The sequence below is a fragment of the Eutrigla gurnardus genome, assembly GCF_963514095.1.
Source record: "Eutrigla gurnardus genome assembly, chromosome: 9".
NCBI classification, from domain to species: domain Eukaryota; kingdom Metazoa; phylum Chordata; class Actinopteri; order Perciformes; family Triglidae; genus Eutrigla; species Eutrigla gurnardus.
Window position 1 is genome coordinate 30,117,236 of NC_139923.1, and position 22,617 is coordinate 30,139,852.

Sequence of the window (22,617 nt, forward strand, 5' to 3'; positions counted from 1 at the left end):
AACCAGTCTATCACAGGGAGACATGTAGAGACAGACAGGTAACCAGTCTATCACAGGGTGACATGTAGAGACAGACAGGTAGCCAGTCTATCACAGGGCTGACATGTAGAGACAGACAGGTAACCAGTCTATCACAGGGCAGACATATAGAGACAGACAGGTAACCAGTCTATCACAGGGCTGACATGTAGAGACAGACAGGTAACCAGTCTATCACAGGGAGACATGTAGAGACAGACAGGTAACCAGTCTATCACAGGGCTGACATGTAGAGACAGACAGGCAACCAGTCTATCACAGGGAGACATGTAGAGACAGACAGGTAACCAGTCTATCACAGGGAGACATGTAGAGACAGACAGGCAACCAGTCTATCACAGGGAGACATGTAGAGACAGACAGGTAACCAGTCTATCACAGGGCTGATATGCTAGTTAGCTATTTAGATGTCTTTAACACTTAGCTGTAAAGTTGAGCTTGAATTATGAAGCTAAATTTGTTAGCAGCTTCACACCAGTATCCACATGGATCCAGATCCAGTAAGGATGCTGCTCAGGGTGCGCTCTGCCGCTGGTGTGGTCAGATCCAACCGTCGCTCCTCCACACTCCAAATATGGTCACTTCCTTCACTGGTGGCAGAAATCCAAGATGGCGACGGCCAAAATGCAGAATTCGAGGCTTCAAAAACATAGTCAGCAAAGCAATGGGTGACGTCACAATGAAATTATAGTCTCTGGTCTCTAGTATTCTGATTGGCTGATGTTGTGTGATGCTACAGTGACCACAACAACACATTTCTGTCCTGATGTCACAGAATTTCTCATGAACCATTTTGATGAAATGAAATGAAATGATGGGTTAGTGTCTCTTCATCTCTGATATGTTATTAAAGTCCCAGTGGGCAAGTCCACCGAGCTCCTCCCCCACGACCACCGAGCTCCTCCCCCTCGACTTCGTGCCCTTTGAAATCCCTTAGATCACGCCACCTTTGAAACGTGGGTCCGATGTTGACTCTGGTTTTATCACGGCCACCGTCGCCATCTTTCTTTCTTCCTTCTTTTCCACCGGTGTTTTCTTTTCCTTGGTTGTTTTGGACCTCCTCGTTTGGGTTTTTAACGAGGAATTGGAAGCTTGTTGCTACTTCCCTCCTCCTCCCCCCTGTGATAGTGGAACGACCCGAGGGGGGAGGGGCTCTGTGTGTGCACAAACACAGCCCTGCGTGCTGATTGGACATGATGATCCGGGCTCTGTCGATCTTTACAAAACAAACAACAGGCTCTACGTGCACGTAGAGGTGCACTTTTTCTTCTAAAACCTGATGATTTATGTTGTTCTATCGGAGCGTAGTGTCGGCTTCAGTGAATATGATGAAAAACATGTTGGAGACTGTAATAATAATTTGACTGATGAAGCTGCTGTGTTGTCTTCAGCTGGTTTCAGGTCTTGAAGATCTGTGAGAACTCTTAGTGGTCATGAAGACAAATCTGTCTTCTGTTGAAACTTAAAAAGTGTTGAACATATTCTGAAAATGGCAAACTTGTGATGATAGGCGATATTAATACGTCTGTAATGAAAGTGAATGAATCAGAGATCAATAAAAAATATCTTTTTATTAGTTAATGATCAGCTTTCAAGGACACAGTCAGTAACTTTATTGACAGTGTTTAGTAGTAGGAGTCGCTGATGCGCCTCATGCTCATGAACCTGCTGCTGCTCATGCCCATGTTGGAGAAGTTCCTGTACTCTCCAGGCCTCATGTACATCATGCGTCCTCTGTAGTGGGGTTGCTCGTACATCAGCCAGTGTCCGTCCATCACGTGACACGACATGCAGTTGGACATGCGGTAACGATCCATGACGTTGTCGCAGTCGTCCATCAGCTCGTGCATCTGGCCTCCAAAGTTTTCCCTCTCATAGATCTTCATCCTGAATGAGCCACGGAACTGAAAACAATAATCAATAATGAGTGATCGTCTCTGTGTTCAGGTCGATCACGGCTGAAATGGAGATGAACAATCAAAATAAACTCCTTAAAGACCAGAAACACCCAGGAAACAACAGACGAGATGAACTTAAACTGACTTATAACTAATTGAGCTGATATTGTTGTTTATGTCATGTGATTGGTCATCTGTAATGGAGAAGAAGACTGTGCTGTGATTGGTTGTGCGGTTACCATTGGGATCATACGGCAGGATCTGATGCAGTCGCTCATGCCCATCATGCTCTGGTAGTCGGAGTACTCGCCCCTCCTCAGGAAGTACTGGTTGCCCATGAAGTTGGTGCGGTCGTAGACCATGAAGCAGCCTCTCTCCACCCGGCAGGAGTGACACCTGCTCAGGTAGGAGGACATGTCGGCACAGTCACTGCTGCACTCGTAGGAACGACCCTGGAAGTTCCTGTCCTCGTAGAAGATCACCTGGACACATATGAAGAGTCTGAGACTGATCCAGGCTGGTAGGAACCCTGATTAACCGCTGACTGCTAGAGATTTGGTTGGATCAATAACTTTTACGTTTGATTACAGATGTTTTAGTTACTGAAAGAAGAGAAGGATTACATCATGTTTCATTACCTCCAGCGATTGGTTGAAAGATAAGATAATTTTAGCTAACACAAGATAAGATATATTTAGATTAGATAAGATAGGATCATTTAAATTGAGATAAGATTTGATTAGATAATTTAAGGTCAGATAATTGGAGTTAAGATAAGATAAGATTAGATCATTTAAGATCAGATAATTAGAGTTAAGATGATAAATTACTAAAAAAATAAGCTGCAGATTCATATCATGATTCATATCGATCAATAATGAAAATACTCCAGATGTTTTAAATTGTTAGTTCTTCTATAAGAAAATTAAGAATCAATTTAAAGTGACCTTCATCTGTTGAGAGTCCTCTATTTAATGTTAATTTGATTGGGTGAGAATTTATTATTTCTAGTTGTAAAATTGCCTGATAATCAGATAATAATAATAATAATGTTGATAATAAAAACTATAAGATATAGAGGTATTTTGACTGGTTTATTTTTGCTGTCAGGTGGAAACCATCTGTATTATTGGCGGCTGTAGCTTACAAAGACTCTGACTGCTGTGTCAGGAGGAAGTGATGCATGCTGGGACTTACCCTGCTCATCATGTTCATGTCAGTGGCGGACATGTTGGCGTGCTGCTGCGTGCTAATGGTGGATTGACCTCACACCTGTCACGGCTCACGACTTTATATACACCTGAGCGCCACTCGCTGCTTTGTGTGTCAGAGTGCTGAGTCAGCACACACACAAAGCCTCTTTGAAAGGGTTAACAAAGAGTGTGTGAGGCCGTCAGGGTACGGCTGCATCAACAGCAACAGAAAACCTGAGAGCAGCTTTAACCCTCTTCCTGTCAACGATACCACAGCTCCAACTCAATATACGTTGGGTTATATCTGAATAAGGGATTAGCGTATGAATCATGATTCAGAGTTCAAAAGGGGAAAACCTCCTCAATGAAACAGTGTGGTGGGTTTAAAGGTTGTTATAGTTATGAGATAAACTCATTTAAATGCACCGGATACAACTCTGACTAAATGACGTTCCTCTATACTCTACACTTGTTTCCATGGAAAACATATCTTATTCTGGAATAAATGGTCTAGTTTTATTTTTTTATTTTTTATTTAAATGGATTCAAATGACTCTGAAATTGAAACAAAACAAAAACCCAACTAAGCTAAGCTGGTTCTGATGGTCTCACACTCCAGGAGAATGGGGCCAGTTAACCCCAATTCAGCCCTCTGGAGGAGACTTCTGGTATGACACCTTGGTCACTTTGGTCGCCGATGTGAGGCGGTTACAGTTACAGTACCCTCGGTACATTCTGAGACCCACCGAGGCCGCTGACATCCATCCATCCATCCATCCATCGTCTACCGCTTATCCTGTATTCAGGGTCGCAGGGGGGCTGGAGCCGATCCCAGCTGTCATCGGGCGAAGGTAGGGTTCACCTGGACAGGACGCCAGTCTATCACAGGGCCGACATGTAGAGACAGACAACCATTCACGCTCACATTCACACCTACGGGACATTTAGAGTCATCAATGAACCTATCCCCATCCTGCATGTCTTTGGACTGTGGGAGGAAGCTGGAGAACCCGGAGAGAACCCACGCTTACACGGGGAGAACATGCAAACTCCACACAGAAATGAGGCCATTTACAGAGAAGGAACCCGGGGCCGACCCGGGGATCGAACCCAGGACCCTCTTGCTGTGAGGCGAGAGTGCTACCCACTACACCACCGTGCACCGCTGACATAATCATTTCAATGTTATATAAAATTTTGTATCTAGATATATAGATAGATATATTCATATAAATATATATAGGCCTATATATTAATATTAATCATATTTCTTAATGTTATGAATTGTACCTTGTTCTTTTCCCTCATAATCTCATTATTAATTGACACTGTTATTATTGTTCTTTTGTTGTATGACATTACATTAACTTCTTCTTCTTCTTCGTCATTGTGTGTCCCATAGATATAAGATATAAGTAGATGGCGCAAGGCAGAGTCCCCTGTGTAGTCAACCGGTGGCCATCTTGCCACAGCCAACTATTCTGGTATGTTCAATGGTAGCTGTTGTAAGTTGAGTGATCTGAACGAACAAAATACTAATAACTTGCTGGAATCTTGCTGGATTTACAAACGGTATGTATTACAAACGTTATTAAAGTGGCTATTATTCAGGATGCTTGGACATGTAGAAATGTTTCTTTTTGAAAAATGTAGGTATGCAGTATCATAACTACATCTCTGACGTTTATAACAAACCAAACCGTTTGAAAATCGGTTGTAAATTGATGGAGCTATGGTTATTTCAATAGTACATGCACCATTGACATTCATGTTATGAGTGGGCGTGCTGCCTGTGGCAAGATGGCCGCCATGTGGCAACGGCGGTCTCCATTGGCCAGCAGCGCGGGGGAGTCATCTGGCCTTAGGCTTGTTCAGGATGGTCTTGACTTGACTTGACTTGACTTATCACGCCGACGAGAGCTGCAGGTGTCTGAGGGCTGAGGGGGCGGGCTCTAAAAGACACCGTAGCCAAACGCCGTCAAGTCGGACAACAAAGTCAACGTGACTATGGTGCTCAAGCGATAGAACATGGCAGCAAACCAAAGAGGATATGTGATATATAAAGTGTGTGTGTGTATATATATATATATATATATATATACACACACACACACACACACACACACACACACACACACACACACACACACACACACACATGCAAGGCAACATGTGGAAGGCATTCTTTTTTCCCAGTATATTTGTATTACCATTCTATGTTTGTATTAACCAGACCTCACATATAATAGGCCTACTCACAACACAATGCACGGAACTTTAGATCAAGCCATGAGATCAATGCGACCAAAATAAAAAGTATCATTTCACCACAAGGTGGCCGCCGTTTTTACGATCTCAGAGGTCGCATGGGAGTCTAGCGGAAGAGGCGGGACTTCACCGCTCTATGGTGTGTCCTGTCTCTTTAAATGTTTGAAAGAGCAGCGCGCGGCTCCTCTACTGCTGACGTCACGTGTGTATGAGGAGAAAATGGCGGCTGTCTTGGAACGTAGCTTCATAGAAATATGTGGCTTTGAGAGGGAAACTCTGCCCAGGTTCCGAGAAGTAACCGTAAACCTCCCCGGTAACGTTTCTGAGCGGCTCCATCTTCTCTCGTTTCATGTTTATTCACTAATATTCACTATTCACTCTGTCTCTATGTCGGGATGTGCTAACAACAGCTAGCACCGCTAACATGCTGCCGGCGGCTAGCTAGCTAACGTAGCGCTGTATGCTAATGTACGGCCTGGGGAAGTTTCTACAGTCTACAGGGTCTACAGTTTGCCTGTCTGCGTCTACAGTTTGCCTGTCTGCGTCTACAGTTTGCCTGTCTGCGTCTACAGTTTGCCTGTCTGTGTCTACAGTAACGTTCCCTGTCTGCGTCTACAGTAACGCTGCCTGTCTGTGTCTACAGTAACGTTGCCTGTCTGTGTCTACAGTTTGCCTGTCTGTGTCTACAGTTTGCCTGTCTGTGTCTACAATAACACCGCCTGTCTGTGTCTACAGTAACGTTGCCTGTCTGTGTCTACAGTAACGTTGCCTGTCTGTGTCTACAGTTTGCCTGTCTGTGTCTACAGTTTGCCTGTCTGTGTCTACAGTAACGTTGCCTGTCTGTGTCTACAGTAACGTTGCCTGTCTGTGTCTACAGTAACGTTGCCTGTCTGTGTCTACAGTAACGTTGCCTGTCTGTGTCTACAGTAACGTTGCCTGTCTGTGTCTACAGTTTGCCTGTCTGTGTCTACAATAACACCGCCTGTCTGTGTCTACAGTAACACCGCCTGTCTGTGTCTACAGTTTGCCTGTCTGTGTCTACAGTTTGCCTGTCTGTGTCTACAGTTTGCCTGTCTGTGTCTACAGTTTGCCTGTCTATGTCTACAGTTTGCCTGTCTGCGTCTACAGTTTGCCTGTCTGCGTCTACAGTAACGTTGCCTGTCTGTGTCTACAGTTTGCCTGTCTATGTCTACAGTTTGCCTGTCTGCGTCTACAGTTTGCCTGTCTGTGTCTACAGTAACGCTGCCTGTCTGTGTCTACAGTAACGTTGCCTGTCTGTGTCTACAGTTTGCCTGTCTATGTCTACAGTTTGCCTGTCTATGTCTACAGTTTGCCTGTCTGTGTCTACAGTAACGTTGCCTGTCTGTGTCTACAGTAACGTTGCCTGTCTGTGTCTACAGTTTGCCTGTCTGTGTCTACAGTAACGTTGCCTGTCTGTGTCTACAGTAACGTTGCCTGTCTGTGTCTACAGTAACGCTGCCTGTCTGTGTCTACAGTTTGCCTCTCTGTGTCTACAGTAATGTTGCCTGTCTGTGTCTACAGTTTGCCTGTCTGTGTCTACATTAACGCTGCCTGTCTGTGTCTACAGTAATGTTGCCTGTCTGTGTCTACAGTTTGCCTGTCTGTGTCTACAGTAATGTTGCCTGTCTGTGTCTACAGTTTGCCTGTCTGTGTCTACATTAACGTTTCCTGTCTGTGTCTACAGTTTGCCTGTCTGTGTCTACAGTTTGCCTGTCTGTGTCTACAGTTTGCCTGTCTGTGTCTACATTAACGTTTCCTGTCTGTGTCTACATTAACGTTTCCTGTCTGTGTCTACAGTTTGCCTGTCTGTGTCTACAGTTTGCCTGTCTGTGTCTACATTAACGTTGCCTGTCTGTGTCTACAGTTTGCCTGTCTCTGTCTGTCATGTTTTACGTTGCATCTCTCTGCATGTGATAAATAAACAACCTTGAACCTTGTTTGTTGTTTTGCATCTGATAAAATACAACCATCTAATTAATAATAACAACAAATGAGACACAAAATTGCTATAGGGGGTGGGACGCACTGATACTACAGAATTATTACAGATCTGTGGTGGGACCTCACTTAAGGGGTGTAAGCGGAACTGGACCGGTCCTTTTAGAACAACATGGCGTCCGCTCCGCTCGGCGTGCCGCCGGCCCAGCACTCGCCAGCGATGAATTGGTCGACCTCTAGTCATGATTTGAACATGTGAGTTCTCTAATGCCAGGTTCACCTGTCTGCAGGTGTGACTCCTCTTCCTGCTGGTGTCCGGTTTCCTGACAGTGCCGGAGCATTCCATTATGATGAGAGTGGGAAACTGCTGTCTGTGTCCAGTAACAGATTCATTCACTGGTGAGTAGAGCTGTCAATTTTCCGCCTATAATACTATTTGAATTTCATTCCGTATTCTTTTCAATATTCAATTATATTTTAATTTGTAATACTCAAATTCAGCCTATTATTATTTACTACACTATACAGGCTTACACATTGCCAATGCAATTATTGGCAATCGGGTTGTTTTATTTTCTGTCCACTAGAGGGCATTCCAAACGCATCGCCAATAAATATGTTGAATTACCAACAGGTGAAACCTTTCTTGCTAAGTCATAATTAAGCTTAGACATGAAATGAATGACCTCAAACAGAAAGTGAATCAACCACATTGCTGTTCTCCTGAGGATGCTGTGTCCCCATAGCTACGCCCTCCTCGTCTTCTTTCTCGCCTCACAGTCAGCTTTACTTTCACGTTCTTGCATACATCCTGCCGTTGGTTTTGTTCTGAATGAATCAGCCGATGGAAATGCGGGTCAATCTAGCTAGGAGTAAGCAGCGTGAATGCATCTTCATCATGACTGCATCGCTTCTAGAGGTCCGTCGATATCGTTGTTTTCATTTCACCGAGTGATGCCGGGCAGTTATGTCCGTGATGTGCCGTTGTCTGCTATTTCTGATATTGTGATTCAGAAAACGTTATTGTTCGTCCGACTTCATGTGACAAAAGCAGTAGTTAGTGATGGGAAAGGGAACCAGTCAGGTGACTCATTCTGGAAACGAAGCAGTTGCTGCTTCGGATGTCATATCACTTGACTTTTTTTCACACCAAAGAAAGCTTTGAAGTAGGGCTGGGCGATTTTTTTTTTTTTTAGATTTAATTGATTAATTTGCATTTATACTTTCCTACGGTTTGTGAAATGGCTGAACTGCAAAATCGCAATTTAAAAAACGACTTTTTCACTTTCCAGAACACGCGCAAAAGTCAGCCACATACAATCACATTCACGGCGCCCCGGACAGACGTACCATAAAAATGTTCACGGACTCAAATTAGCTAATTAAACGAGAATACTTCCAAAAGTTTGCGATCGCAAACAGGTGACGCTGACGGATACATGCAGTGAATCAAATTACACAAACAAGTATAAAGGCAGAGTCTCTATTTTCCAGTTTACCTTACTGTTACAAACATTTACAATAATTCACTCATTTATGATATATTAGTCTTAATCTCTGAGTTAACCATTTTTACTTTTTATTGAACCAAATTACTTTTAGTTTTGCTATCTTAAAGATATATTACTGCAATTATTTAGGAGGTAATGTATTTAAATCCCTGCTTTCTAGGGGGTTTAGCTCAGGAGGTAGAGCGGGTTGGCTGGTAACCGCAAGATTGCCGGTTCGATCCGCGGCTCCTCCTAGCTGAGTGCCTGGTGTCTCTGAGCAAGACACCTCACCCTAATTGCTCCCGACGAGATGGCTGTCGCCCTGCGTGGTTGTGTGTGAATGTGTGTATGAATGGGTGAATGTCAGTCATTACTGTAATGCGCTTTGGAGAAAAGCACTATATAAATGAGGTCATTTACCATTTTTACACCCGGGCTACATATTATTTATTGTATTTCATTTTCTACGTTTTTTTTAGGGATGGCCTACAAGAGACATTTTTTCAATGTGATTTAAAAAAAAAAAACATCTTTGCACAACAATGATAGCCAAGTGGTGCTGTTTTTTTAATTTTTAATTTGTATTTATTTATTTTTCTTCACTTGCATTCGTATATGCGGGTAGGCCAAGTTGTGACTGTGCTTTCCTAACAGGTGTACGTCAGGTGACTGTGTCCAGCTGGTTGAACAGTCTCTGGACACCAACCTCCTCAACAATGCAGTCCGACTCCGTCTGTCTCACTGCACCGTCCTGCCTGGAGGAGTCCACATCCAGGAGACCCTCAACAACATCGTCATCCTGGTCTCCACCAATCAGAGCGTCCACAGACTGGTGCTGCCTCACCCCACACGCATGTACCGCAGTGTGAGTACATGAACAGGATGTGAATTGGTGGATGCCTGATGCTGTGTTCACGGAAAAACCCGGAGCTAACTTTTCCCATGGCTTGATAACTTGTGAATTGACCTGAACAGGGCTTGAAGACCTCCGGCACGGTGCCGGAAATCCGGCGTAGCAATATTTTGGTGAAGTGTTTTTTTTTTTTTTTTTAACTGTAACCAGTCGTTTAAAGTGATAGTTCCAACTACCAATGGTACTCAAGGTAACCAAGGAGTTCTAGCCAATCAGAGCAGAGTAGGGCGGGCCTTAAGTTTCCAGGCACCTCGGACCGGGACAACGTAGCCAGAGCGATTGATAACATCAGCCCAAAGGCAGCCCTGCACACTTTTCATTCAGACAAACTAATGCGACTGCCACAGTTGTTAGATTTCATCAAAGGCTCCAGTGCCACCACTCACGGTTGCCCCCCCCCCCCCCCCCCCAGCCGGCGAGTTCGACAGTGCGTGCGCGTATAGCCCCGTTCACATACGTCGCTACTCGCCCGTCACGCGCCCGTCACTCGCTTTCTCGCTGAATTCTACTCGCTGGCAAAAAAAACTCACTGCCGCCGGCGGCGACTTCAAGCGACAACTCTCTGTGGAACTCTCTGTTGACGGCAACTGTCGATCATCTCTATTCTACATTGTGATTGGTACTCGCTTCACTCGCATCGCAGAAAGTTAAAATTATTTTATCTCCGATCGACCACATCACATCGCCTGTCCTGGTCCACATTCCGCTAGAACACATTCACATTCATTGACAGTTGTCGCTCAGAGATGGGCGAGTGACGACGTATGTGAACGAGGCTTCAGTCAAGACCAAAACACCAAGGAAGGCTGAGGAATAGTCACCCACTTTTATTATTATTATTATTATTATTATTATTATTATTATTATTATTATTATTATTATCATTATTAATAATAATAATAATAGTAAACGAATTGTGTTTTAGTCATTTTTGTTCTCATCTTTTCTTGAATGCTTAAACTCCTCAACCCCATTTAGTATGTCAACATTTGTATCAGTACCAGCAGTTTGTAAGAAATTGGTCAGTAATTGATATGTCATATTTTGTTTCTCAGAATTCACCAAATTGATGCATTAAAATGAAATTATTCAAAATTTTCTCCCGGGGGGGCATGCCCCCGGACCCCCCTAGAGGATGACAATCCCCCCACCATAGTCTCTAAAGATCCTGTGGGAAACACTACAAACCCATTTGTAATTGGGACAAAATACTTAAAGTTAGAGACAATTAAGGACCATGAGTCCTAACAAGAACACTTGCACACACTTTAATGTGTATTTTGTACACGTTCAAGACCCATTTTTATGCATTTTCTGAGTCGGTCAACTTTATTTTAGGCACAAACTATATATCTGGGCTGGTAAACCCAAACCTGCCGCAGTGGCTGGTGGCCAAAGAATATATATATATATATACACACACCTGCTTCACAGGTGGAAATCTCAACCACCCCAATGTTCAACTCAAAGTTACGCCCTTGGTGATGCTAATTTCTGAGGTATTATACGTTAGCATTAAGCTAGCGGACTTTATGCTTAGTGATACTGGCTGTGTGTGTTTTGAATGTTGTTTCAAACTATAATGTGGGTTTACTCTCAAAGTGCACCAGATTAATTCATTTAGATTGCAAATGTTCAGAATTTTCTTCTCCCCAATGCATAAAAAAATTTCAGGCACAGGATTTTTTCCTGCTTCAAGCCCTGCCTGAAAATAGATCCACAGTAACATTACAATGAGATAAATAAATCAATAAAAACACAGCAACACAACTCAGGACTCATGTGTAGCAGTGAGCAAGTGGGTCTTTAGCTTGGCTTTAAATACATTAACAGAACACGCCTCCCTGATGTCGAGAGGCAGACTGTTCCATAGAGTTGGTGCACGAAAGGAAAATGGCCGCTCACAACTCTAGATTATTTTAATGACTAGATATTTAATTATTATTAATGATTGTGGATGATTTAATGACTGTAAATATAAAAAGACTGTAGCTGATCTTAATTACTGTAGATGTGTTTAATGACTGTATATGTTTTAATGACTGTAAATGTATTTAATGACTGTAGGTGTATTTAATTACTGTAGATGTAGTAGAGCCCGACTGATATATCGGCCGATATTAGGCATTTTCCAAACTATCGGTATCGGCATTTATAATGGCCGATAAATGAATATTTTAACAAGACAATAAAAACGGACGAAACACCCTTATAGAACTTGACAGAATTTTTTCTCGTTGGAAGTTATATTTATGAAGCTTCCCAAGTCTTTTAATACTGGTAACTTTGTGTTTGGTTGTTATTGTTATTGTGTTTTTGTTCAAAGGACTTTAAGTTTTACATCTTAAGTTTGTATTTATCAGAACTTTAATATATTTTGATGTTCCTCTGTTCCGTTGTGACAATAAAATAAACAAGCTTTAAACTCCATTACCATATTATTTTAGTGAAGACTCGTAAATAACTACAAATAACTAATGTAAGGGGAAATCTGTTAATGTTTTGTTACGCGTTCTGGAAATTAAAATAAAAATATCGGCCGATATATCGGAATATCAGATTTTTAAATTGACAAACATTTGTATCGGTATCGGCCTTCAAAATCCTTTATCGGTCGGGCTCTAAGATGTATTTAATGGCTGTTACTGTTAAAAACGACTACATGTTTTTAACAGTAGATGTATTCCTGTCTATATACCTTTCTGTGGTCACCAGGAACTGGTGACGGAGCTCCACATGCAGTCTATCTTCACCGATGTGGGTAAGCTGAGTCTACAGGACCCTTCTCACAGTGTCCTCATCCCCAGCTCAGTAGGACAGATGGGGAGTCCTAGCACCTCCACAGCCTGGCTCAGTCAGTCTGGAGAGGCCCACTATGCTCTGGCTTCACCTGCTGGAGGCATCATGGTGGTCTCCCTGCCACCTCACAACAAAGAAGGTAAGGGTTTACTGTCTCACATGGGTCATTCCGTGTCATTTCATCAAATGCCTCCCACCTGACCATCTCAGAATGTCCTGCAAAAAATCAAGTACAAAGACACACTTGTTAATAGGACAAACCCAAAATATTAGGTCTCTACTGTCAACAGTTTTCTCATGAAACATCATTGAATGAAGGGTAGTTTAGACGGTTTTTGGCATCATGCTCTGAAAAGCCATTTTTAAACAGCAATATCTGGAAAACTATCTCACCTGTGGCCTTCAAAATTTCTGATGCCTTAAAGTGTTGTTGGTCCCTCCTTCTGTTGTTTCCACCGGTACAAGGACTATAAACAAGATTATAAAGAGTGTGTGTGTGTGTGTCTGTCGGTGCTTCAGGCAGCGTGGCGATTGTGGAGCTGAAGAGGAGCTCCATGATCCAGAGGTTATCTGGCTGGATGCCCTCATCGATCCGTGGAGACCAGAGCCCAGCAGACCTGGTCCTCAGTCTGGCTGTCAGAGAGCTGGAGGAAGACTCCTTCATCTTTGCTCTCTGTCAAGATCACAAGCTGCGTATGTGGTCCTTCAGGGTGAGGAACACACACACACACACACACACACACACACTTTAATATCCTGTTAACGTCATTGGTTGACTTCATCCTTCTAGTTAGCTATGCTAGCAACATTCTGGACCTGGACCTCTTGTGGATCCATTCAGGCCTCTAGTCTGAGGCAGTAATTCCAGTATAAACAGCTTGTTAACTATTGTTGTCCCTCAGGATCAGACGTGTCTGCTGGAGGCCGACATGTTGGACTACATGCCGTCCTGTAGAGGACTGAGGCGTCTGGCGGGTCAGGGTCATCGCCTCAGGCTGGCCTTCTCCTCCACCACTGGTCTTTGTCTCGCCGTTTACCTGGCCGTTCCTCAGAGAGGACAATTTACCGTCCTGCAGCTGGTCGCCACCGACAACAACCGCTACAGCCTCGACCACATCTCCTCTCTCTTCACAACTCAGGTCAGCTGGGATGCCACTTCCTGCTGCAGCGTCCTGATCTCTTATCATAGAACTAGAGCCCGACCAATGAAGGACTTTGAAGGCCGATACCGATAAAAATGTTTGTTGGTTTAAAAATCTGATTCCGATATATATATATATATATATATATATATATATATATATATATATATATATTTTTTTTTTTTTCATTTCAGAAACGCGTAACAAAACATTAACAGATTTCCCTAACATTAGTTATTTATAAAATGGCCTCATTTATATGGTGCTTTTCTCCAAAGCGCTTTACAGGAATGACTGACATTCAGGGACACCAGGCCCTCAGCTAGGAGGAGCCGGAGCTCGAACCGGTAATCTTGCGGTTGCCAGCCAAAAGCTCAAAGAAATGCCGATACCGATTGTTTGGAAAATGCCTAATATCGGCCAAATTTGCTTCAGCTTTCTGTGCCATGGTGAAATATGACTATGACCTAATATGGGCATGTAGATGTCTTCAGTCAGAATTGTTATTCAGCAATTGAAACGTTAGCAACAGAGCGTGTGACAACGTTACAGCTGTGAAAAGTTATTGTTAGAACTGTAATAGTATCGGGTATCAGTAGGCCTACTGTATCTATCTACTGGTACTGAAATGTAAGTATTTGTACTGGGTCTGATAAAAAGTGGTATCTATGCATCACTATTCGTAGAGGCCTCCACATTTTGGTGCATATATGCCTTCTATCATTTATTTTCTGTTCCCACATCAATACACATAAAATGTATATTATTACATTTACATTTACATTTAGGTCATTTAGCAGACGCTTTTGTCCAAAGCGACTTACAATAAGTACATTTGTCAAAAGAAGGAAACAAGGAAACCACAACGAATCATTGCCGATAAAGTAAGAGCTAAAAGTAGAACAAGTGTTAGGTCCTCATCTGAGTAAACTAGTAGTTCAAGAGCAACATTATTATTTATTATTATTATTTTATTTTTATTATTGTGTGTGTGTGCCAACAGGAGACTCTGGTGGACTTCGCTCTGACCTCCACAGATATCTGGGGGGTCTGGGTGGATGACTCCAACACCACTGTGGTCAAATACATCAACTTTGAACAGTGAGTCACATGACTGATCTGATCTAGACCACTTTGTCTAACATCTGTGAGCTTTATTCTTTATGATCCCATATATTTTTTCTTCTCTTAACCTACTCTTGCTACAGGAAATGCATGTAAAAAGTGTCCTGATCCGTCCACATTTGAGAGTCGTGTGACCTGATCATCTTTTTAATCATATCAGACTAAAAAGATGATCTATGGAGCAGAGTGAGCTTCATAGTTGACATCTAGTTAAATAACTTGAATGTTAAAATGTGTGTGTGTGTGTGTGTGTGTGTGTTCCAGTAACACAGCAGGTCAGTGGAACCAGGTGTTTGTTCAGCCTCCACCTGAAGAAGAAGTCCATATCGGAGTAGACCAGGACCCCAGAGTAAGACCAGTACAATGATTTGATACAACCATTCATCAGTCAATCAGAAAACTTCTCAGCCACTAATTTAAAGTGGATCTGAAATGACAATATGTTCTGTTTTTATTTGTCATGTTTTATTTAAATGTAACACCTTTGAGCTTCAAACTGTTGGTTAGACATAATGAACAATTTATTCTTTTGTTGATATTTTATAATTTAAGATTGATTAATATAATGCATTGTATGTTACAGTTCTGACTGTATTAATATATATTAATATTATTGATAACTGACAAATGATCTGTTTTCACCATAAAATTACCTGTTAAAACCAAATAAATCATGAAAGATACAATTATCATTTATTGATCCTCAGAGGAGAAATAGTTTTAATTACAATATAAATTATAGTATCTATTTATATCTAATATAAATTAGAAATACCTGAAATGCAAGGTTAAGTACATGTAAGATGATACCATCGACTACAGAGTACACCAGAAACTGTTTAAGAAGTTGAACGCCGAAGAAATTAATGGTGATGATGAACAATTTAAAAAAAAAAAATCATAAAAAATTAAATAAAATGTAGTAGATTATAATGATAAAAGGAGAAAGAAAAAAGTTTTCAAGTCGATTTTAAAATGAATTATTTCTATGAAACGAGGCAACGTTTGTGTGTTGTCATGGTGAGGTCATCATGTCTGGTTAAATTGTGTTTGTGTTGTGTGATAACAGGAAACCTACCTGGACGTTCTCTTCTCTCCTCTACACTTCACAGCTTCAGCCATAGTTAAAGCTCTACAGGTGAGAAACCTCTTGTCCTGGTAACATTTCTACCTGCTATAACTAGAGGCTCCTACCCCATTAAAAGCGCTTCACGTGTGAAACTACCGTAAATCCTCTAATATAGGCCCGTGCCTTCATTTACTCAAGCGCATCGTGGCCCAGGCCTTTATTGGAAGGAGGCCAGAATTAGAGACAGGCCTCTAATTCTATTTTAGCAAAACGGACTACCAGTAGAATGAATAAAAAAACAGATTTTGTGTCTATTTGAACCTATAAAATACTAGGTGCTCCACAGCTGCCATATTACGGTAAACAACGTTTACTGCTTGACAGTATTGCACGCTTGGTGGGCTGCCTCTAGGAGGATGATTGACAGGCGCTCTCCTTCATACAATCACACTTCATGGCTGCACCTGATTGGACGATCACTTTCACAGCTGTCCTGTCTGCTCCCGGATTTCAAACCGACCAACATGGCGGCTCGTTTGGAAACTTTCTCTTATTTTATGACAATAGTTCACCGAAATGTGTTTCTGAAAACATTTTATGTGAGAAATAAGCTATGCAGTTGCTGAATCTGTCTTTATTTTAGAATCAACAACATTCAGTTTAAAAGATTTTCCAGAGCCTGCGGGAGGCGGCAGCGGCGCCCCGTCTCTCGAAACTCGCCGCGACGTGAAGGCATTGCACGGCTTCTTACATACCATAAATCTTCTTATATAGACGATGGGAAGTGTGGAAATAATGCTGCCTGTGGACTAGGGCTTTGACTTTTGCCCAAAAATCATATTCAAATTTAGTTTGTTTATTAATATTAATATTCTAATATATTCGAATATTTATTAATAATATTTTGACCATTAAATGCCTTCAGTAAAGGCGAGTCCACACCGGACCGAAAATCGGCGTCTTTGAGAGAGTCGGCGTCCGTGACATGAGTCTACTTGGTGTGGTCGCTCGAATCGGCCCACGTCGGCGTTCATTTCAGCCGACTCAAATGTATAATCCGCCATTCGAGTCGGTCATTCTTTTACCATTCTGATTGGTGGAGGCTAGCAGCTTGACTAGCGAATCAGTGAAGCCCGGAAGTGACGATGGTAAACATACCAGATAAACAGTGGAATCGAAGAAGGTGTCGACACACTCGGCTACTTCCGGTTTTCGTGTTGTTTGGCCCACAATACAGATTAGCGCCGCCTGTTGTTTTGGAGACATTACATCTCGCGCAAGCGCGGAACGTATGGCGTTGGCTGTAATTCCGTAGGTGTGAACCACCCATGTCGTTGTTCGAGTCGGCCATATTAAGTAGCCCGACTTCATTTACCGACGCGAGTCGGGCAGTTCTTCCGGTGTGGACTCGCCTTAAGACCTGTATGGTATGGTACTTAAGTTGTATATGTTTTGTCCACCAGAGGGCAGTGTATCAGTCAACGTCAAAAGGCAGGCAATGATGTTTTCTAGGGATGCACGATAATTATCGGACCGATAATTATCGGCCCGATAATAGGAATTATGACGTCAACCCGATAAATCCGATACGCTTATTAATACCTCCGATAATCCGACGATAGGATGTTTGTGTTAAAACAGTCATACGGGTGGATTGGGATGAGGGACGTTAGTTTTTTTCTAGGCGCCTCCCGTTTAGCATGTGATGTGGTTACTGTGGTATCACAGGTTTCGGAGGAGGGAGTTAATCCACAAATCGAGCGCTCCCTTCTCATGCCTGGCTGTGACGTAGAGGCTGCGAGCGAGTGGAGGAGGAAGACTAGTAAACAAACACGCATGGCGTCTGTAATGTGGGACTACTTCAAAGTTTCTGAGGAAACTGAATCGCTTGCCATTTGTAACAAATGCAATGCAGAAGTTCCAAGAGGAGGGAAAAAGGCATCGAGCTTTAATACATCCAACCTTAAAAGTCACCTCGCACATCACCATCGCTACGACGGTGTGTTAAAAGCGTATGAAGACGCCGGCGCCGCTAAAGAAGCAGCGAGCCCGTAGCTTAGCGTTTTGATGCACGGGTGAAGTAGCGGTCCTTGTACCTCGGGTCCAATATAGTTGAGAGATAATACAGTGGCTTTTCCTCGATGTCACCAAAACGCGTTTCCACTGCTTTTAACGGGGTTTCCTTTGATGTTTTCACTCCGTGGTCTGTTGGTAACGTTTGTTTTAGCAGTCGCGTCAGCGCTTGAATGGAGGGGATCACATCCACAGTAGTGGCTGTTGCTTTGCTGATATTTCTGCCTATTACCGTAGTTTACATTTCTGTGTGGATCAGGACCAACAGTTTAATGTAGCAGCACTTGTGTGTGCATATCCCATGCTGCTCAGGGAAAGTTGTCATTGACTGACTGACTGACTCACTTACATATTTATTTAAAAAAAATAAATATTGTCATTTTATTGAAGAGTCAAAACTGTTCTTGGCTTTCTTTTGTTCATAGTAATAATTATCATGTCACTGTGATACATCTGGTTAGGTGTTTGGTAAAAGGCAAAGCTATGCTAAATCTACCTAAGCTTAGTCATTAGTGTTTTTGACCTGAATTTGATCTGAATATACATTCAAAAACGAATAACAATATTATCGGTTATCGGTATCGGTATCGGTCCCGAGGAGCAGAAAGTTATCGATATCGGTATCGGCTTCAAAAAATCAATATCGTGCATCCCTAATGTTTTCAGAACCTTTATTTATTTAAGGTCAGACACAAACTGTGTATGCATTTGGTTTCATCAAAATAAAGATAAATAAGCCATCAAAAATAAAGATAAATAAGCCAGTCAGGCTAAACTGAAAAGACAAAATAAAGGTAGGCCTAAAAACAAAACCCCATCCTACCAGCCATTAACGGCCCATTAACAAATTGTTTCGCTCACATAAAGATCTGGCTGGCTGCAGTTTATTTGGCTACAGACCTTTTTAAGTTATTCGCCCAAAATACCAGGTGATTCACATGTTCAGACATGATCGGGGCCGTCAGTGCCGACTGTTCGGCGGGGTTTGTTTGCCTTACGGGCAGTTTTCCGGGCGGCGCGTCATAGAGTTTACGGTTCTCGGGACGGAGCGCGAGTGCGGGCTCCTCGGGGGCTGTTGCCGATGTTGACGCGGCCATTGTTCTGCAAAATTGGTGCAAACCAGGACGCTAACGTCACCTATAGGAGCCCAGATGACCAATGATAGCTAATGAGCTCGCGATTCACACAACTTCACCAGGCGTGAAAAAGCCTCGGAATCTGAATTGAAAACAACATTCAAGCAAAGACATTTACAAAAAATAATGCCTATAACAGGTTTGAATATTAAGGGCTGCCTTATATTCGTTCGAATATATATATATTTTTTGATATTCGAATTATATTCGAATAACGAAGTTCGGAGTCAAAGCCCTACTGTGGACACTTGCCCTGGCTTCCATTAGAGACTGGCTGTTATTTACCTCCACCGACAGCGACACCGGCCGGTAATAGAATACAGGCCAGTATTAGAGGATTTACAGTACCTCTACACGTGAAAAACTACCTGTTGCTAGTTTCAGCTCGACAGGTGAGAAAGTTTTACTCCTGAACACACTCATTGGTATTGTAGTTTTACTCCTGAACACACTCATTGGTATTGTAGTATTACTCTTGAACTCTCTCATTAGTATTGTAGTATTACTCTTGAGCTCTCTCGTTAGTATTGTAGTATTACTCCTGAACTTTGTGTAAGTGTTGTGAGCTGTAGCTTGTTTTGTGTTTCAGATCTACCGCAGAGGCTCGGAGGGACTCACTGATGTGTCCTGGGATAGTCTGAAGAAGGAGGTGACCATGGCTGTGGAGAATGAGGTAACCGTTTTATATTTATTCTTCGAGTCACTATCAAGTGTAGACTTGGATCCCTCATGCAACAATTATAATAACTCGTTGTTTGAAGGGTTTATGGACATAAAAGAAATAGAAATACAAAAAACTCCATGACATGCCTATGATCTATTCTCCTACCATTTGTCCTCCTCCCCTCCATCCTCCTCTCCGTCCTCCTCCCCTACATCCTCCTCTCTGTCTTCCTCTCCTCCATTCTTCTCTCTGTTCTCCTCTCTGTCCTCCCCTCCATCCTCGTCTCTATCTTCCTCGCCTCCGTCCTCCTCTCTGTCTTCCACGCGTCCATTCTTCTTTCTGTCCTCCTCTCTGTCTTCCTCGCTTCCGTCCTCCTCTCTGTCCTCCTCTCTGTCCTGCTGTCTGTCCTCCCCTGTCGTCCCCTCCATCCTCATCTCTATCTTCCACCCCTCCATCCTCCTCTCTGTCCTCCCCTGTCCTCCCCTCCATCCTCGTCTCTGTCCTCCTCCCCTACGTCCTCCTCTCTGTCTTCCTCTCCTCCATTCTTCTCTCTGTCCTCCTCTCTGTCTTCCTCTCCTCCATTCTTCTTTCTGTCCTCCTCTCTGTCCTGCTCTCTGTCCTCCCCTGTCGTCCCCTCCATCCTCATCTCTATCTTCCTCCCCTCCATCCTCCTCTCTGTCTTCCTCGCCTCCATTCTTCTTTCTGTCCTCCTCTCTGTCCTCCTCTCTGTCCTACTCTCTGTCCTCCCCTGTCCTCCCCTCCATCCTCGTCTCTGTCCTCCCCTCGGTCCTCCTCTCTATCCTCCTCCCATCCGTCGTCCTTCCTTCTGTCCTCCGCCTGCAGCTCCAGAGCAGTGTGACAGAGTTTGAGTTTTCTCAGGAGGAGTACCGCCAGCTTCAGGTGGAGTTCTGGTCCAAGTTCTACGCCTGCTGTCTTCAGTACCAGGAGTCTCTGTCCCTCCCTCTGGGTCTGACAGTGAGCCAGACCACCAGCATGGTCTGTCTGCTCAAGAAGGTGGGTGTACATACCGGATCCTATTGATCTTACTGATCCGGGTCTCTGGGTCCGACTACAACTAATGAGTGTCTGTGTTCCAGGGTTTTGTGTCGTTCCTCCTGCCGTGTTTTGCTGTGGATCATCTGTATCTGTCCTATGATGAGTACCTGTTCTCAGAGGAGGAGACACCCATTGCTGAAGGTAACCACACCTTTTTTAGCTGATGGAGACTCTACATCAGCAGACCACGTGACTCGATGTCTAGTCCTAATCTTTATCTCTGGTGTTCCTGGTCTACCAGACCCTGAGGTGGGCCGTGACGTCCTGCAGCTGGTTCAGTGTCTGAGGCTGGTCAGTGATGCAGTTTCTGGAGAGATGGCATATGAGATGGAGAAAGCTCTGGGACACCTTCAGTCCCCTGAAAGGGCTGCTGAACTGGTCCTGGAAAACATGCTGTCCAATGACAAGTCAGTCACCCGCCTTCTAATAAATATATTTAAATCAACTTTATTAACAGCGTGACAGAATACAGCATGTAAAATATATTTATACTAAAATGTGGCATTATTTCCTGCAGTGACAATGTGATCGAGGACATCCAGAACAAATTGCAGGACATCAGGAACCCGATGGCCGCCATGATGGTCCTGCTTAGGGAGCTGGACCTGGAGACGGACTCTGAGGTTGGGGCGGAAGGACCCCTCATATCTGGTGGGTACTGAATCCTGGTTCAGATACATAGACCCATGTCGACTCCTGGTTCACACACAGCTCGAAAAATGAAGGGATGCTGCTGTAACGTCATCCAGCAGAACCACTTGGTGGTGGGTGAGTGGTGGTCTGGGCAGGCCTATCCTTGGAGGGTCACAATTAAATGTATAGAGTTGTAACCCGACATAAGTGATCTCAGAACACTTTGAGCAGGACTAAAACACGCTCATGATTTTCAGAGTCAATGAATCTGAAGTCCAAACATAACCAGGAGCAAAGAGAAACTGACTCAACAGACTTTTAGGCGGACATCTTGAGCAGACCAGGATCTCGAGTTCCATCTTTATTTGGTGTTGGTAGTATTATCGTAAATCCTCTAATATAGGCCCGGGCCTTTATTTACTCAAGCACATCGTGGCCCAGGCCTTTATTGGAGGCCAGAATTAGAGATAGGCCTCTATTTCTATTTGAGCAAAACGGACTACCAGTAGAATGAATAAAAACCAGATTTTGGGCCCTAGTTTCGTAGACCAGGCGCAGCACACTTGCGCCACGCCGACGGGGTGTGTCCGCCTAGACTTTGCAAGTTTCGTGCACCGCGCAGGCTAGCGCAGGCAGTCCTCCCGTCACTCCCACCCGCGCAAGTGGGAAAGAGGGAGGAGAAGAAGGCGTGAGTGGGAGACGAGGCGTGGACTGTGATTAACAGCCGATTCAGATCTTCACCAATCAAATGAGCTCCTCTCCTCACCTTTAATGCGTTAGGGGAGGTTCAGTGCAAGTTCCGTCACTTGACAACCCGATCACAGAAGCAGCGCCGCCGCTCCCACCACGCGCATCACGCGCTGTGCGGGCGTATAGTCATAATAATTATAATGATATAATATATTATATCACAGGGTCAGGGCGCACAGCAGTAGACATAATGGTGGCGAGAACCCGGTGCCTGCACGAGCCGGCCGGGCCATTCATCATCATCACCGTCTTCATCATCTGCGCTCCACAGCTGCACCGGATTCGCCGTCCAACACCACAACAGCGGGACACCGGGACCTCACGGGCCGGTCAGACCAGCTGCAGCCCCAACTCCGGTTCCAGCTTGCGGCAAAGTTGTGCGTTTCTGGTCCAAGTTTCAGCTGTGTTAA

General features: G+C 43.6%; 2 protein-coding genes across 2 annotated transcripts in view; one reads left to right on the top strand and one right to left on the bottom strand.

The window, feature by feature from the left end:
* Window positions 1-1,630: 1,630 nt before the first annotated feature.
* Window positions 1,631-3,190, bottom strand: LOC311018148 (gamma-crystallin M2-like). The gene is made up of 3 exons (XM_084016961.1): window positions 3,135-3,190; window positions 2,177-2,419; window positions 1,631-1,943 (listed from the first exon to the last, which is right to left on the bottom strand). Exons 1-3 carry the CDS (start codon window positions 3,165-3,167, stop codon window positions 1,665-1,667), a joined length of 555 nt encoding a protein of 184 aa, XP_083873087.1. The 5' UTR covers window positions 3,168-3,190; the 3' UTR covers window positions 1,631-1,664.
* Window positions 3,191-5,544: 2,354 nt separating this feature from the next.
* Window positions 5,545-22,617, top strand: part of nup160 (nucleoporin 160) — a 31,389-nt gene continuing 14,316 nt past the window's right edge. The window contains exons 1-14 of the mRNA XM_084017065.1: window positions 5,545-5,711; window positions 7,648-7,756; window positions 9,502-9,712; window positions 12,476-12,698; window positions 13,079-13,269; window positions 13,462-13,698; window positions 14,705-14,802; window positions 15,091-15,175; window positions 15,896-15,964; window positions 19,694-19,777; window positions 20,612-20,782; window positions 20,866-20,965; window positions 21,066-21,231; window positions 21,342-21,475. Of these exons, the coding sequence (XP_083873191.1) occupies window positions 5,618-5,711; window positions 7,648-7,756; window positions 9,502-9,712; window positions 12,476-12,698; window positions 13,079-13,269; window positions 13,462-13,698; window positions 14,705-14,802; window positions 15,091-15,175; window positions 15,896-15,964; window positions 19,694-19,777; window positions 20,612-20,782; window positions 20,866-20,965; window positions 21,066-21,231; window positions 21,342-21,475 (1,972 nt within the window). The 5' untranslated portion in view covers window positions 5,545-5,617. The remainder of the gene's footprint in view (window positions 5,712-7,647; window positions 7,757-9,501; window positions 9,713-12,475; window positions 12,699-13,078; window positions 13,270-13,461; window positions 13,699-14,704; window positions 14,803-15,090; window positions 15,176-15,895; window positions 15,965-19,693; window positions 19,778-20,611; window positions 20,783-20,865; window positions 20,966-21,065; window positions 21,232-21,341; window positions 21,476-22,617) is intronic.